Consider the following 17831-nt stretch of genomic DNA (forward strand, 5'->3'; position numbering starts at 1 on the left):
TCATACTATTGGAGCTTGCTCGCTATCAATTTTTGTTGGTTCCATTATTATGTCCATATATTTACTCCACATTTGTTTTATTTCAAAAATGCCTCTTTTATTTTGTTCCTTATTAATTTATGTTTACCTCTATATTTATCTGGGTTTTTGTTTCTGTATTTTCTTTTCTTTGCTCCATGATCTTCAGTATTTTTTGAGTCATCCAAGGTTTTCGTCTTTTTTCTTTCTTTTGTAGAGTTTCTTTCTGTGTCTCTGTATGGGTTATATTACCCGTATGCCCGCCAATGGTGAATATTAAACTCTCCATTGTATGTCAAAAATGCGCAATAACCACAGAATTTCATTTGCATATCTCAAGCGGTTTCAAAGTAATAAATAAAAATCTTCGGTTTGCAAGAAAAATTTCACACCCTATCTCGGGAACGAAGCATTTGCTCACATACGTTTATAAAGTAAACTGTCATTATTTTTTCATGCAGAATTACCCCTTAAAGTTTGTAATACTTATTTAAAAACACCCTGTATTGATAACAAACATGGCTAGTTTTTAAAGTACCTAACTTTTTTATTATCGAACATAACTAATTAAAAAAAAAGAACTTTAAGAAAGCATGAGCTTATAGTTGGGTTTTAATTTTAGTATTTTACAAATGCTAAAATATTCCACAGGGTAATGCAATTTTGAGAAAAAAACACAGTTTAATTCGCACACCCAGTATACAACGAAAATTTACCCGATTATCAACAATATTATTACAGCGATTTTGATAAAGAATAAGGCTATAACACATTAAAAAAATCACTTTAATCGGACAATAGGTTTAGGAAACTCGAGACATCAAAAATGAACCAGTTTTAAGGTGGGCGGTTAATTTTGGCCCAGAGTGTATATAATCTATAAAAAAAAACCTTGATTTGATCTACATTGAAGTTTACAAAATGGGGAAAATTCGTAAATAATGAATACTATGTGGGGGGACATTTTGGCTATCCTAACTGGCAATAACCTTAGACTCTTTATTTAGAAAGACAAAAGACGAAACTATTGAATTATACATATAAAAGACTAGATGCTATCTACGTTTATTCCTCTTTCAAAAAAGAAGAAGATTAAAAATAAAATTATTACACACTCCAACAACTATTTTTGTGCCGAAGAAGTAACTAGTCAGAAGTAAGTAAGTAAAAGAATATTTCTGAACTCTTAGAATAAAAAATTTATAATAAAATCTTTTAAACTAAGTAATCGAATTAGTACAAGTTTTTCTTCTACTTATTTATCTTATAACGAGGAAAATCATCAAATATCAAGCAATACAGAAAATACTTTTATTTATATTTAAAAAAACTTTAATAAGAATATTAAGTGCTTTGATTTACAGTTAAAATACTAGAAATCTCTTAAAAACTTAGAAGTTTCTTCTGAGTTTAAAACGGAACAAACATGTACTAATAACAAAAGTTTTTAATTAACTTACAAGCTGCGGGTATGCTCCAGCTTAAAAAAGGCCTTTTCCTGCATCTCAATTACATTGCAATGCTTTAAAATCCTGAAATTAAAAAGTAATTTAGTCATTTTCTAATTAACAAGTTTTTACAAGAGTTTTGTGTCATAAGGTACATGGTATAGTAATTTTTCCCATAAATGTGTTTAAGTTAAATGGTAGTAACACAAATTTTTGTATCATGATTAAATATTATACAGGGTGTTTGGTAAAAAAGGGCATAGCTTAACCTTAGATTCCTGAGGTTAAAATAGGTCGATTTAAGCTAACTTACCTTGGTACAAAAGTTGATAATAATCGAAATACAGGGTGTCAAAATTAAACTTTTATTTTATTTATTTTTGAATATTTCCTGACAGGCATGAGACAACAACACGAAGTTTGGTAAATGGTGCTGGTACTGTACACCGTACTAAATTATGTTAAACAAACGTTGCTGGCTACTACCAGAGGTGTACGACGGGGGAACGTGAATGGTTGACTCTTCCCAAATTCTACGCCACTGGCGGAATTTCTATTTTAGTGCAATTTTTTGATTCTCCAATACTGTCTATGTAAATAACATACACTTTATTTGTAACGATAAAGCCATTAGTTTTCGAGATATTTGGAGCTAACAACGAATTAATCAAAATATAAGTGTCCCTTTCCATTTCTAACTTTAAATATCTCGAAAACTAATGACTTTATCGTTAAGAATGAAGAGTATATTATTTGCAGAGAAAGGATGGGAAAATCGAAAAATTGTGCTAAAATAGCAGTTTCATCAGTGGAGTAGAATTTGGGAAGGGTCAACCATTCACGTCCCCTATACATGGATACATGGAGAAAGAAGAAGATTTAAAAAAAAAATTAAAAATGCTCTCTATAATTTGATCTTATTTTTTTCAAAAACCATACATTTTTAACCCCTCCAACTTGTTGAACATAGAAATAACACTATAGTAAAAGGTATTGTAGAAGCAAAACGATTCATTTAAATCTGGTGGATGAGGGGTTAAAATATACATACTTCGCATTTTATCTTAAATAAATTGGTCACCCTTTTTTGTTGCACCATATCTCGCTTAGTTTGAATGTAATCGAAATTTAACAGTGCGGTCGTTTTAAAGGTCTTTTCAGGCAGTACTTACAATATATTGATAGATTTATACCCTTAAAATCGCCCATTTCTCTGTTATTAAGTTGAACACACCCATTTGAGCATGCACAAAAAAAATTTTTAATAATATAATCATAATAATTATAAAAATAAGCGAATTACGAAAGTTCTAAGAGCAACCAAAGTGGTTGAAAAACATTGAATAAAAAAAGGCTTATTTTGCCCCCTTATTTTGTATTTATTGCTATTTTGCAGAAAGGGTAATAATTTGATATTTTTAACCAGCCGTTTATCATAAAAATTTAATTATTTTTATTTTATTTCCCTACGACTTTGTTCCAAAATGAATAGTTTTAAAGTCATAAGCAAAGAATTTAAAAAAAATCGATGTTTTTTGAAATGTTTAAATATTTTATTTTTTTTTAAATGTTCCGGGCATATTTGAGAAGGAGCATAAGTCAATTATTATTAAAAATAAGAGTGTATACCATTTTTATTCAGTTGCAATGCGAAGGCAAAACAATCTTATTTTTCACTTAGAATACGGAGCGCAGTCCAGCTCTCTGAACCGACGATTTTCGACTCTTATTGGAGTCATCTTCGGAGAGGCGTAGGCCTGCTGCTCCATACTCGAAGTGACCAACCATGAAAGCTTATCCCCACATTGCAACTGACGTGTATGGATCAGGTGACTAGCGCCATCTGGCAATTGAGAGGTTTTCAATCCTAATAGCAACATTAAAAATATTGAAAAATATTAAAAATCTTACTAAAACATTTTTAAATTGAAAACTTATTGGTCCATTTCCCTGGTGACACCTTCAAGGCTTTACAATATGCAAGCCAGATGGATGCTGCAGTGAAGACAAAAGGGAAGGAATTCTACACTATGCAATTCACAACCCCTGTCTACAGCTTGGTAAAGTTCCAACGAAAAATGGGCCGAGTTATTCTATAGGAGTAATACTAATAAAAATAAAAATAAAAATGTATACCATTTTTATTCAGTTGCAATGCGAAGGCAAAACAATCTTATGTTTCACTTAGAATACGGAGCTCAGTCCAGCACCCTGAATCGACGATTATCGACTCTTGTTGGAGTCATCTTCGGAGAGGCGTAGGCCTGCTGCTCCGTACTCGAAGTGACCAACCATGAAAGCTTATCCCCACATTGCAACTGACGTGTATGGATCGTGATTATTTCGGATATATTTATTTTACCACCGAGAGGGGGTGAAACTCACCCCCAGGGTACAAGCACACATCTGCACAATATCACTTTTCTTCGTTAACATGTTAGCTATATGTATGCCAAATTTCATGTTAATCCAAGCGGTTCTTTAAAATTTACAGCAAAAACCGTGAAAGAATGTACTAATTGATGCAGATGGGTGCAGATCGACCTATATTCGGATCTTAGACTATACTATACTATACGTATAACGTACCTATATTCGGATCATAGACTATACTATACTATACGTATAACGTACCAGATCACAATATATATAATTTAATATTTTTTTACTGAAAACAACAAAATAGAAATTCACAACTCTTTTAGTAACACCTCATTACCGAACGACTGGTATTTCTTCGAATGCCTAATTTTAATTAATAATCTAGTCTGAGTTCAATCTGTAAAATACCTTTACCTGAACTTTAATTAAATGACTTAATTGCCAGACATAAAACAAACCAAAATGCTTTTGTGTCCTTCTTGTTATTAAGTAAACTTTTAAGCATTGGCTCTTTGACACCCTAGTTTATTACGCCGAAAACTTCGTTGTTTAAAATATTGGGTACACAAATTTTCCAATAATTTTTAATACATTCTCCAATATTAGTCCAAGTAATGAAGCTTAAAATAGGACAAAACCTCGCAATTTTTACAGAATGGATCGATTTGCTTGAAAATTTGAGAATAAGTAGTGGATAGTCCAAGGATTAAAATCTATATGATGCCAAAAGGCGCTTTTACCACGGGGGTGGTTGCCACCCCATCTCAGGTGTGGAAATTTTTTATTATATTTTGACCACAAAAGTTGGTAAAAATTTTCATTCCAAGCAAAAAACGTTCTATATTTTTTTTGGTAAAATTAATAGTTTTCTATTTATTCGCTATCGAAAGTGTTAGTTTTATATCGAAAAAATCAATGTTTTTTATAAGTTTTCTGCTAATAATTCCAAAATTTTGTTCTGAAGCTATTTCCTTGTGGCATTTTTATGTTCAATTATTTTCAATGGAAATTAACCCACAATTTTACCAAAAAAATGATTTTATTATTGTTTCGACGCCAAAGTCGGGTGTCGTTGTCAAAATACAAAATAATATAAATATAAATAATAATATAAATACTTGGGCGTCGAAACGTTAATAAAATCATTTTTTTGGTAAAATTGTAGCTTATTTCCCATTGAAAATAATTGAAAATAACCCCAAAAGTTTTATAATATAAATATAAATAATAATATAAATACTTGGGCGTCGAAACGTTAATAAAATCATTTTTTTGGTAAAATTTTGGCTTATCTCCCATTGAAAATAATTAAAAATAACTCCAAAAGTTTTCATTTTATCAAAACAACTTTACTTATCAAAAATGTACCTATTAGAAAAATAAACAAAACCGTTTTTTTTTATTTTCTTTAATACCAATAGTAATCGAGCTACACTTTATTATTAGTCTAGTAAAATAAAATTACACTACATGTAAATCAAAATGTAAATTCGTACAGGTTAAAACAAATTTTATATCAAAGTTTAGGTGGGTACAAAAGATATTTTCAAAAAAGTATCCAAATCATAAAAGGGGTCATTTTTGCAAAAAAATTACTTTTTTAACTGCTGAAGTCATTTAATTACTAATGAAGGTCTACAGAATTATTTTCTGCAAAGTTGAAGGGTAAATATTTCACATAAGACTTACTAAATTAAATTTGACCCCCTATTTATTTAAATAATTATACATAAAACTTTAAAAACAAATTTGCAAAAAAATATTTTTTGCGTTTTAAATAAGCACTATAAAATATATTATTTTACTGGAGAAGTTGCGCTGTGTTATCAGTATTAATTGAAAAGAAAAATGGTCCAAAAATATTTAATATTTTTTGAGATATTGAGATTGTTTATTAAATGTTACTCTATTTTCAATTGCAAAAACGCGATTGTTGCCAAAGAAATATTCACCTGTATTAAACCTTATTATTTTTATTTTTATGTATATTTTAGAAAAATGTATAGATACATTCAAATTTCAATTAAACTTCCCCCTAAAATGACATTTGAAAATTATTCAAATTTGTTTATAACTTTTTTTTTAATAACGTCGCGGGGATTAAATATTTTGAAATGCCGTTTCCATAATTGGGTTCCTGGGAATTTTTCACCAATTAACAAATTTTTTTGTCTTTTTTTCCTCTTCTTTTTTTTTCTTGAAGTTATACTATTACGGGTCCTTTTAGGGTTAAGTTTCATTAAGAATGTTGAATCTCAAGTTGTAGATTCTAGACCTAAAAATATTAAGATTGGTCTAAAATCACTTTAATAAAATGTGGCTACTTACTGAGTTACAGGGTGTTTTATTTAAAAATTTAAAAATTATTTTTACCAAGTACTTTCAAACTATTTAACGTATCCTTATCATACTTGGCAGAAAGTGTGAGTACTCTACAGTCTACTAAATTGTGATAAATAAAAGTTTCAATCTACTACCAGAGGCGTACGACAGGGAATAGTTAATGGTTAACCCTTCATAAATTCTACGCCACTGAGGGAAATACTATTTTAGCGAAATTTTCTGATTCTCCAATACTTTTTGTGTAAATAACATACTCTTTACTGGTAACGATTAAGTAATTAGTTTTCGAGATATTGGACGTTTAAAATGAAACATAGTTATTTTGATTCATTAATAATTCATTAATTTTAAACTTCCAATATCTCGCAAACTGATGACTTTATCGATACCAATAAAGTTATTTACATACAAAGTATTGGAGAATCTAAAAATTTCGCTAAAATAGTAATTCACTCAGTGGCGTAGAATTTGGGAAGGGTTAATCATTCACTATCCCCTGTCGTACGCCTCTGGCACTAGCTAGAAACGATTATTAATCACAATTTAGTAGGGTGTATAATAGCCACACTTTCTGCCAAGTATGATAAGGATACGTCAAATAGTTTTAAATTAATTGGTAACAATAATTTTTAAATTTTTAAATAAAACACCCTGTAACTCAGTAAGTAGCCACATTTTATTTAAGAGATTTTAGTTAAATCTTAATATTTTTAGGTCTAGAATCTACAACTCACAGATTCAATATTCTTAATGAAATTTAACCCTAAAAGGGCCCGTAGTAATATAACTCCAAGAAAAAAAAAGAAGAAGAAAAAACGACAAAAAAATTTTGTTAATTAGTTAAAAATTCCCAGGAACCCAATTATCGAAACGGTATTTCAAAATACTTAATCCCCGCGACGTTATTAACAAAACAAAATATAAACAAATTTGAATAATTTTCAAATGCCATTTTAGGGGGGAGTTTCGTTGAAATTTGAATTTATAAATGCATTTATCGAAATTATCGATAAAAATCAAAATAACGAGATCTTATTCAGGTGAATATTTCTTTGGCAACAACCGCGTTTTTGAAATTGAAAATATAGTAACATTTAAAAAACAAATTCAATATCTCAAAAAATATTAAATATTTTTTGACCATTTTTTTTGCTTAATACTGGTAACATAGCACAACTTTTTCTGTAAAAAAAGATATTTTATAGTGTTTATTTAAAACGCTAAAAATAATTCTTGGCAAATGTGTTTTTAAAGTTTTATATACAATTATTTAAGTAAAGAGGGGGTCAAATTTAATTAAGTAAGTCTTATGTGAAAGATTTACCCTTCAACTTTATAGAAAATAATCCTATTGACTTTGATTAGTAATTTAATGACCTCAGCAGTTAAAAAAGTAATTTTTTTGCAAAAATGACCCCTTTTTAATTATTTAAACAATGATCCCCTTGTATGGTTTGGATACTTTTTTGAAAATATCTTTTGTATACACTTAAACTTTGTTATAAAATTTGTTTCAACCTGTACGAATTTACATTTTGCCTTTTTTTTATTTTATTAGGCTATTAGCTCTTCTTCGTCAAATGCTAAATATTGTAGTTTCAAAGTCAAAAGACGGGAAAACTATGCATTTCTAGGGTATCATTTTCGAGGGTAACTTGTTCAAACTAATTTAAAGTACCTATTTAAAAATATATATCTCTAGATATAAAAAAAGTTCCTAGCTCAAAAATTAAGTGACATAATGAAAAGAATGTCAGTCCCTATTTTTTCAGCGAAAAAGTGATCGGAAGCAACCTCCTTATCACCATTCTAATTTAAATTTGGTGATTGACATTATTTGGTCTTCTTTATTTATGTATTATTAATAGGTTCTAGAAGTTTGGCTTAGAATGTTAAGTTAAAGTATTATGCAATGAAAAACTGGGAAATGAAATTATAATTAAAGTATTGAAATGCTTTTTATATAGATTGAAGCCTGGACAATTACGAACAAACCTGAAAAATGACTTGCTCTCTTTTAGATATTGTGTTATCGAAGAATGTGGAAAATATCATAGACACAACATGTAAAAGACACGGAAGTATTAAGAAAGATGAAAAGCGAAAAAGACATACTTAACATAATAAAGCGAAGAAAAATGAGCTAATTTGGTCCATATTAAGAAATGAAAAATATGAGTTGATGCGATCGGTTATAGAAGGGAAAGTGGAAGGAGAAAAACCACCATCTGGTTTATCAAACTGTCTATTTTATAAGTGTGTCTTGATCGCTGCTGTTTAGCAGTGTTAGCGCTGTTGTTACTAGCACATTGGAGTTGGTTCATCATATGGATGATGTTAATCTTTGTAGCACATAATAACTAGCTTTGAACTTGGCTATATTATTTTCAGTGTACTGCTTTCTATGTGTAGCTCAATGCTCTATCTAGCATCACTACGAAATACCTGTAGAAGGAAAAATCTCGTCCTATTCTAAGATGGCATATATCCAAAAAACTACTACATTGATATATGTATATGATGTTTTTGACAGTATATAAAATATATTGAATGGTTAGTTTCTATGAATACGCGGACGATCTAGCATTGGTAGCGCATGACAAACAAAAAGCTAGAAAAAAAAACAGTCATAACATTGATAATAAGAGAAGCAAAGAACACAGGACTAATAATCAATTAAAATAAAACATAATACTTAATAAAAACGAGAGACGATTTGGTGGAACTGAAACCCAGATAACAAAGTGGAAACCAATAATAAATAGACCAAGAGGGAGACCAAAAATAAGATAGAAAGACCAATTACTAGAGGATATGTCAAATACGAAAATTTCAAACTGCAGAGAAAAAAGTCAGGACCAAGGAGAATGGAACATATAGTAGGCAAAGCAAAAACATAAAAATCTTTGGGACATAGCCTAAAGGATATATTATGCGAACTAATCCACCGCGTTAAATTATGAGAACTCACAGATTATTGAGCGACCTATACTCTACTTTTATTTATTCTAAACTACTCATTCTATCACATCTGTACTTTGAGCTTAAATAATATCAATGATATTTTTTTAATCTATTTTTTCATTTTAATTTGAGTTAGCAAATCACATCATTCTATAAATGAGCGCAGCTATATTTATCTCAAAAGTCGTAATAATTTTTACGCACTTATACTTTAAGGTATTATTATACCAGGTGGCGAATTGGAAAACGGGCCATAGGAAACTCAATGTAAAATTCTAAACTGTTGAATTCCTGCTTCCCTAATTATTTTACATCAAAAGTCATAAGAAAGTATTTGTATAGGATTGAAATTTGTATTGAAAACAACTGTTAAAATTGTTCTACGAACAATAAATATTAAAATTTTTATAAAACTATAATATAATTGTCAGAGTAAAACGCCAAAGTTAGGCCACACACAGTGCAATAATGTGTATAAGGTTGCATCTGGCGACAATGAAGTTTGTTTTTCTCTGATTCTGGCTTTGGTTTAGAACTAGAACCTTTAGCCACGTAATTGTATAACTTATCACTAAGTCAGGGGAGTAATGTGTAGTGTGTGTGTTGAGTAAGTGTCTTGTTACTTTGCAAAGTCGACGTCATTGTCTTTGCAAAGAGACGCTAATTGTTTCCGAACGTCTGCGGTCCCTCCGGTGAGTATCGATGACAATGAAGTTATTATATTAACAATTTGAACTGTCAATTTTTTATTTATTTTATTATTTATTGTTTAAAACACAATAAAGTTGATAAGATACCCTCACTTAATAGTCCTGTCGCCAGGGGGGGTACAACGGCCTCGTTAATTCAGATGGACTTACTCAAGTTTTTTTTATGTATTTTGACCCGAAGAACACGAATTTTTTGGGTAACAGTTGATCCGGATGTCGATAAGATTGTTATAGACCAAGAACTTGAGGAATCAAATAACAGCGATTTTTGGCAAAACAAAACAATATTTTGTATTTTTTGGGCCATTTTAAGTAAAAAATATTTCTACAAGTTTTTTCGTAGGATGCACAGTTTTCGAGATAAACGCGGTTGAACTTTAAAAAAATCGAAAAATTGCAATTTTTGAACCCGAATAACTTTTGATTAAAAAATAAAATAGCAAGTCTGCTTACCGCATTTGAAACTTTAAGTCAAATTATATCGGTTTTGATTATTTGCATTGGTAAAAATTTATTTTTTTATTGTTTAACAAAGCTATAAACACGTAGGGTTTCCCGTGCTTTTACATGCGTTTTAACGCATGTAACATAGAAATAGTCTTGATTGCACTAGTACCTATTCTACCTACTCGTTCGATTTTAAATGAGAAATCATAGAAACATCACTCACGCACTAGTTGTTTGTAGCTTTGTTTAACAATAACACAATAAATTTTTAGCAATGCAAATAATCAAAACCGACATAATTTGACTTGAACTTTCAAAGGCGCTAAGCAGAATTGCTATTTTATTTTTTAATCAAAAGTTATTCGGGTTTAAAAATTGCAGTTTTTCGATTTTTTGAAAGTTCAACCGCGTTTATCTCGAAAACTGTGCATCCTACTAAAAAACTTGTAGAAATATTTTTTGCTTAAAATGACCCAAAAAATACAAAATATTGTTTTGTTTTGCCAAAAATCGCTGTTATTTGATTCCTCAAGTTCTTGGTCTATAACAATCTTATCGACATCCGGATCAACTGTTACCCAAAAAATTCGTGTTCTACGGGTCAAAATACATAAAAAAAACTTGGGTAAGTCCATCTGAATTAACGAGGCCGTTGTACCCCCCCTGGCGACAGGACTGTAAGGAGAATATATTAATAATAAAGATATTTTCTTCAGTCAATTTTGTGCGCACTGTCAGTTAAATAGTAACGTGTTGCCTAGACTACGGTAAATACGTTATATTTTTCAAAAGTTTTGGAATGTGTTTAAATCGTGGAACAATTGTAACTTTTATTTTTAATACATATTTCAATCCTCTACGAATAAGTTCTCATGACTTTTGATGTAAAATAATTAGGGAAGCAGGAATTCAACAGTTTAGAATTTTACATTGAGTTTCCTATGGCCCGTTTTACGATTCACCACCCTGTATAAAATATTTAGAAGGATTAACTTGTTTTCAAATAACAAAAAAATTGTTTAATTAAATAATTGTATTTTTATTTTTATGTGTTACAACACATACGAAACGGAGGTTTTGATTTTGGAAATCAATAAAAAAGAGTTTTTTTTATTAATGGTGGTTCATTTTCTTGATTAATTAGATTAATAATAATTAATTTCATCCGGTTGATAGTCAGAAATAAATCCAAATTACGTGACATAAAATTAATTATGTTTGTACGTGATTATATTTTGTGATTGAAAATTATTAAAATTAATTAGGGCTAATATCTCTTTTTGTATACGTAACTATAATTAGAATTTTTTTTTCATTTTTTTCTTTTTAATTTTTATTACTTACAATATAAATTTTATGGGTTACATTTCTTGTCATGTTAAATTTTTATAGTCTACATCTTAGTAACTTTTATTCCTAGTAGAAGAAGAGTAGAGTCAATATAATACATATTTTGGAAAGAAATCCTTTGTAAAAGGTATAAAATTTTTTATTAAAATTCCTTAAAAGGGCTACATCACAACAAAACGTTTTCGATTTTTATAAAAAATCATCATCAGTGTTCAATAAACTGGATGCTAGCTGAGCCACAAAAGAAAAATATCTGGGTAAAAACCCTTTACATATAATATAGATGCCTTACTTACGCTGATGATCTAGTCATCCTAACAAGAACAAAGGAACATAATAGGAACAAAATATTCCAAAAGTTCGAAGCGGAAGCAAAAAGGTATGGATTAAGAATCAACCAAGGAAAAACACAATACATGGTAATGAAAGGAGATATAAATAAAGAGGATAACTATATAAAAATGAAAGGAGAAGGAGATGAATATAAATTTAAGGAAGTATCAGAATTCGAATACCTGGAAGTGACTGTAACCAGTACTGGAAGGGAAGAAAAAGAAATAGATAAAAGATTATTGAAGGGAAGTCGAGTTGTGGGTGCCTTAAACACGATATTAAAAGCAAAAAATGTATCAATAAACGCGAAAATCAGAATGTATGAAACGATAATACGGCCCACAGTGTTGTATGCGAGCGAAACGTGGGTAATGAATAAACAAGTGGAGAAGAAGATACAGATATGGGAAAGGAAGGTCCTGAGAAAGATTTTTGGAGGTATACAGATAGCGGAGAAAACCTGGAGGAGACGAACAAATGAAGAAGTAATGAGGATGTATAGGAGACCAAAAATAACGACAAAAATACGAGCCCAAAGAGTTAGATGGCTGAGATATATTACTCGAATGCCAGAAAGTAGAAACGTCAAACGAATATTGAATAATAGAGCATTGAGAAAAACGAGACGAGATCGCCCAAGGAAGAGATGGTTAGAGGTTGCAGAGAGAGATTTAGAAGAAATCGCGGTGAAGGACTGGAGAAAGAGTGCAGAGGACCGAAAAGAATGGAGAAATATTATCCAGAATTTAGAAGCCGTAGGCCTATAAGGCCTGATAGCGCTGTTATATATAGATGCCTTAAAAGTGCATACTTCAATAAAAAGCCCTGTGATGGTCACATGGCAACCAGGATAATGCCCTAAGGTAATGTATACAGATTTCCCAACACGTGGGATCCAAATTGAGTTGATTACATTTCAATGACTTAATGGCAATACATATTTTGTGTACCTGCCTGTTGACAATAAAAAAGTGTTTATCTGGGATATCTGCGATTATTTCATTCATAGAGATTCTGACCAATAGAAACCTACAAGAATAAAAATTACATCAGTAATTTTTTCGATAATTTCTTCTTAGTTTTGTTTCAGTATTTTTCTCAGAGCATCGTTTACCTTCTACAGTAAGTTTTCGCGAATTTTGATAAATTTTATCGAGTTTATTTAATATTTTGCTGATGTTTTCCTAATACTTTACCATCGTAGTGATGGTTTGTAAGCCCCTTTTTCTTTATCTCTCTATGCTTTCCTCTATTTCTCAGATGTTTTCTTCATTCTTCTAGTACTGTTCTTCTTTGCTAAATGTGAAAAATATATTTTTCATTATAGTTGTAATGTGTATTACTTTTTGATGATTCTCCTAGATAATTTTATGGATTTCCTAGTTATTTCATTTGTTTTATTGAAACATTGTTCTACACGTCCTTCGAGTTATTCACCTCTCGTCAAGAAAAGTTGTGGTAGCTCAAACTGAAATGAAGCAAGCAAGCAAGCAATTTGATTCAACCCGACATGTGGGAGATGTCCACCCTTTCGAAAAAGTACATTCGGGTGTAACAATTCATTGGGGCGAGGTGTATTGACCCGAGCTCAAACAGGGATCACCCCACCTCGCCCCAGGCCATCCCTCCCCCCCCCATAGCACGCTGATGCGCGATGAGGGCACAACTATCGAAGCCAAATGCTCTTCACAATGGAATCCTGGGTAAAAAGATTCCATGTCGTACCCTAATCGAATGCAAAAAAATACTAGGCCCAGCGTGATACGCTCTATGACTTTATCCTCTTACTTACTTAACCGCGGAACTGAAATTGCTTGCTTGGGCTCCAAGCCATCGTACCGAGCTCCAATGGGCTCCGTCCAATGGCTTGGCGCTCTAGAATTTTATGTTGATTTTTTTATTTTGTGTGATTTTTTTGTTGGCTTACGCCTTTTTTATGATTTTTTTTTATTTGTATGTTGGTTTTACCTGATCGTCTGTCTGGTATCTTGGACTACCTTGGTCACTATGTTGGTGACTAGTCTGACCAGGTAGTCTTCGTCTGGGAGGATCGCTGTGGTGGGTTGTTGGTTTTTGCCCTGTGTGGCTTTGGCATAGGAGACTCCGTTTGCCTGTTGTCGTCTGTTGGTTTGTTGTTGTGGCCTCTGTTGTGGTGGTTTGTTCCAGGTTGGACTTCTCGGGCATCCTCTGTAGCTTGCGGGGTGACTTCCTTTGCAGTTAGCGCAGGTTGCCTTTGTTTCTCTGGGTCTTTTACACATCTTCGTGTGGTGATCTTCTCCGCATTTCACACATTTAGGATGTTTGTGGCACGCGTTCTGTGCATGGTGGAAGCCCTGGCAGTTGAAGCACTGCGTTGGCTCTGTCGCTTTTCTTAGGTCTTCTACCTCTACCTTCATGTGGCACAGATTGGTGATCAGCTTATCCTTTTCTACGTCCTCACGATTCAGAGTCAGTACGAACATCGGTAGTTGCCTTTTAGGGCCGACTCTTGTGGTCATATTCTTGGCTGCTTGCCAGACTATATGGTGTCGTGCTTCCATCTCTTCTTGGATTTCCTCCTTGGTGGTATTTGAGGGCAATCCTCTTACATCCACTTTGGGTTTTTTATCGTCTTCTACTGGGAAGGCTACCCATTGTAGCCTTTTGTCCTTGTGTGCCTCTGCGTATTCTTCTATTACCCTCACCATTTTCTTGTAATCTTCCAGGCTTTTCGCCTGGATGAGTGTTTCTTTACCGCTCCTGGAGATTTTGTTTGTCGTGTAGACTTTTATGTTTTGGGCTATGGTGAGGATAGCCCCTGTCTCATTCACGCTCTGTAATTTAATTACAGGCGGCTTTCTGTGAGGTGTTGCCTGTTGTTCGGGCAACACTGTGGTTTCTTCGTTTGTTACCATGTCCTCTGTCTCTGAATCGTCAGATCGCCTAAAGGCAGGCGTCTCACCATCTGTGTTTTGCTCTGGGGGGGGGGGGGGGCTGGCTTCTTGGTCTATCTTTGGGCTGGCTGGTGTTGGTTGCCAGTGGTGGGAAGTCTTCTTTCTTCTTTTTTGTCTTTGGTTCATTATCCTGAGGTGGCTTTTTGGCCGTTGGATTTTTTTCGGATTCTTGGCTGTGCCTTTTCTGTTCCTCTACCACCAGGGCTTTCCGAACTTCTCTCAGCTCGTTGATCAGTTCATTCATCTGGTTAGTCATCTTCGCCATCATTTCTCTTTGTCGAGCTATCTTTTCGTCATTTTTTGCCATTTGTAGGACAAAATCTTCTTCCTTTTTTGCTCTCTTTTCCTCCATCCGATCTAGTATCTCTGTCCATGTCCATGTCTTCGTGTCCTCGTTGGTTTCGTCGGGTGATGTCTCCACAGTTTCCTCTTCGCTTTCCTCGTCGCTTTCTTCGCTCTCCTCTCTTTTCTGTTCCTGTAAAAGAGTACGATCCACTTTACGTGGATCCTCATATTTTGGCGGAGTGGCCATAGGGGGTGGTGATCGAGATCTAGCTCGATCAATCGTCTGGGGGGGAGAATCCCTAGTTTTGGCGAACCTTTTTTTCCGCCGACTAGCCCGACGCCAGCTCGGCTTCAGGGTTGGTTTCCCTACCCCTATCGCGGTTGTTCACGTACCCAGACAGAACTGGCTACGGGATCCTCTTGATGTTCTCGTTTTACTGACCTAGGGTGTTTTACTGACCTCTTGATGTTCTCGTTTTACTGACCTGCTGCCCGATGCAGATTCCATAGAACACCTTGCAGTGTCTACCCTTACGGAGGTACAGTAAAAATCCCGTAGCGGGCTCCCGTCGAGCCCGCTTTACTTTTTCTGCTAACCGATCTCTAGCTGTGGCGTATCGGAGAATCCAATAAAATCAAATTCCCTAAGTTTCACCACATCCAGTCGATCGGCCTTTGTCTCTCCTTGCCTAAGGCTTAGAAGTGCACGATTTCGCTATCACGCTTACATTCGTGATGGAATGAAAATTCCTGCTAATCGTACAACTTCTTCCACCGTTGGCTACTCGTCGTCTTCTAGCCTCGGAGAGTGAGCACCGCTCAACGGTTTCTGCGCTTACACTCGCAGCTGGACTGAAAAGTCCACAGTCGAACTATCCCCACCTCGTTGGCTTCTCTGCTGCTCCGCTTCCGCTCGTACGCGTGTTACTGCTCCGGTGGTCGGTACCGGACTCAAGAGAAAACTTCAAAGTGAAACTTCAAACTGAAATGAAATGCAATCTATTTATAGCCGTTATACATAGTAACATAACGTGCTTGAGTATGCTAGCAGCGACCTCTATATGAATCAACAAGAACTCAGGAGACTTCTAGTCGACGTCTTCTTTCGAAGATTTTGCTCTACGTTCAATAGAAATGCGTAGAGGAGAATAACAGGGATGTATTTTGTCACCACTGTTATTTAACCTGTATAGTGATAGCATCTGCTAGGAAGCCCTTTTACAAGCAAACGAAGGAATGCTAATAAATGGAGAGGTTGTATATAATATTCGATACGCAGACGACACCAAGTATATAGTTTTCGGTAAAAACATAACACAACTAGCAGATATTAGTATAAACGGCGTGAGCGGCCGTAGCGTAACGGCATAATCGCTGACCTCATATGCCAGTGCAAGTGGGTGCGAGCCCTGCCAAAGACAAACAATTTTTCATTTCTAAAAATGATACGAGCCGTCTCACCGTGCCTCGGAGAGCACGTTAAGTCATCGGTCCCCCTGGGCTAGTGTACATCGACACTAGTTACTTGAAACAGGGTTAAAGATGTAAATGGCGCTGGAACAATCCGAAAGGATCTCCCCGGCAAAAATGCCATAAGATATTATTATTATTATTATTAGTATAAACGGCGTTTAAATTGAAAAAGTATTAAGTTACACAAACTTGGGAACTTTAATAAACGAACCTGGAGACCAAATCAATGAAATAAAAAGACGTATCGAAATTGCCAGGGCCGCCTTCATAAAGATGAGAAAATTCTTCTGCAACAAAGGTATAAGTATCCTTTTACGATTAAGAATGCTAAGAGGCCACGTATTTAACACGCTATTATACGGTGTAGAGGCCTGAAATGTCAAACAGAACAACATAAAAAATATTGAAAGTTTCGAGATGTGGTGCTATTGTCGAATGCTGAAGATAAGTTGGGTTGAAAGAATCACAAACATTGAAGTAATACGAAGGATAGGAAAAGACCCAGAAATTTTGTTAACGATAAAACGAAGAAAACTAGAAGGAAAACGAAATCCACGCCGTAGAAGAATGTCATGGTTGCGGAGTTTGAGAGAGTGGTTTCTCTGCACCACTAATGAGCTCTTTAGGTCAGCTGTAAACAAGGTCAGGATAACCGTGACAATTTCCAATCTCCGATAGGAGTGGCACAAGACGAAAAAGAAACTCTACGTACATAATGCAAAGATGGCGTTTTGCAAGGGTACATTGTAGATTATTTGCGGAATAAAAGATTATTCCTAACATCGCCTCATAAGTCAGTCCAGTAATCAAAAAGGATATGCAAAAAAGCATATTATCTCTTTAGGAAAGCATGCCCAAGACATCAGATAGTAAAAGGTATCATTTAAAAGATTTGTTAAATTTTTCTATATGGGTGCACAGTAGTTAGTGTCATGCTCAACAATTAAATCTCTTTAATCCTTAAATATATTGAAGAATTTACATATATTGAGAAATTTAAATATATTGAGGAATTGAGGAATTTAAACACAGTGTGGGCCAAAGAAAACGCGATATTTAGCACTATTTATTCGATTTTAAGGAAATGGCGAAACAGGTCGATTTTTGATCTGACACATTTTTACGGTAAATACATCTGTCATTTG

General features: G+C 33.6%; 1 protein-coding gene across 3 annotated transcripts in view; it reads right to left on the reverse strand.

Annotated features, from left to right (window-relative positions):
• Nucleotides 1-17831, reverse strand: part of LOC114337816 (relaxin receptor 2) — an 800386-nt gene that overhangs the window by 335391 nt on the left and 447164 nt on the right. For all 3 annotated transcript variants that reach the window (XM_050643561.1, XM_050643559.1, XM_050643560.1), the window contains one exon: nt 1479-1550. In XM_050643561.1, coding sequence (XP_050499518.1) covers nt 1479-1550 — 72 coding nt within the window. The remainder of the gene's footprint in view (nt 1-1478; nt 1551-17831) is intronic.

This window comes from Diabrotica virgifera, chromosome 2 (assembly GCF_917563875.1).
Source record: "Diabrotica virgifera virgifera chromosome 2, PGI_DIABVI_V3a".
In the NCBI taxonomy this organism is placed as follows: domain Eukaryota; kingdom Metazoa; phylum Arthropoda; class Insecta; order Coleoptera; family Chrysomelidae; genus Diabrotica; species Diabrotica virgifera.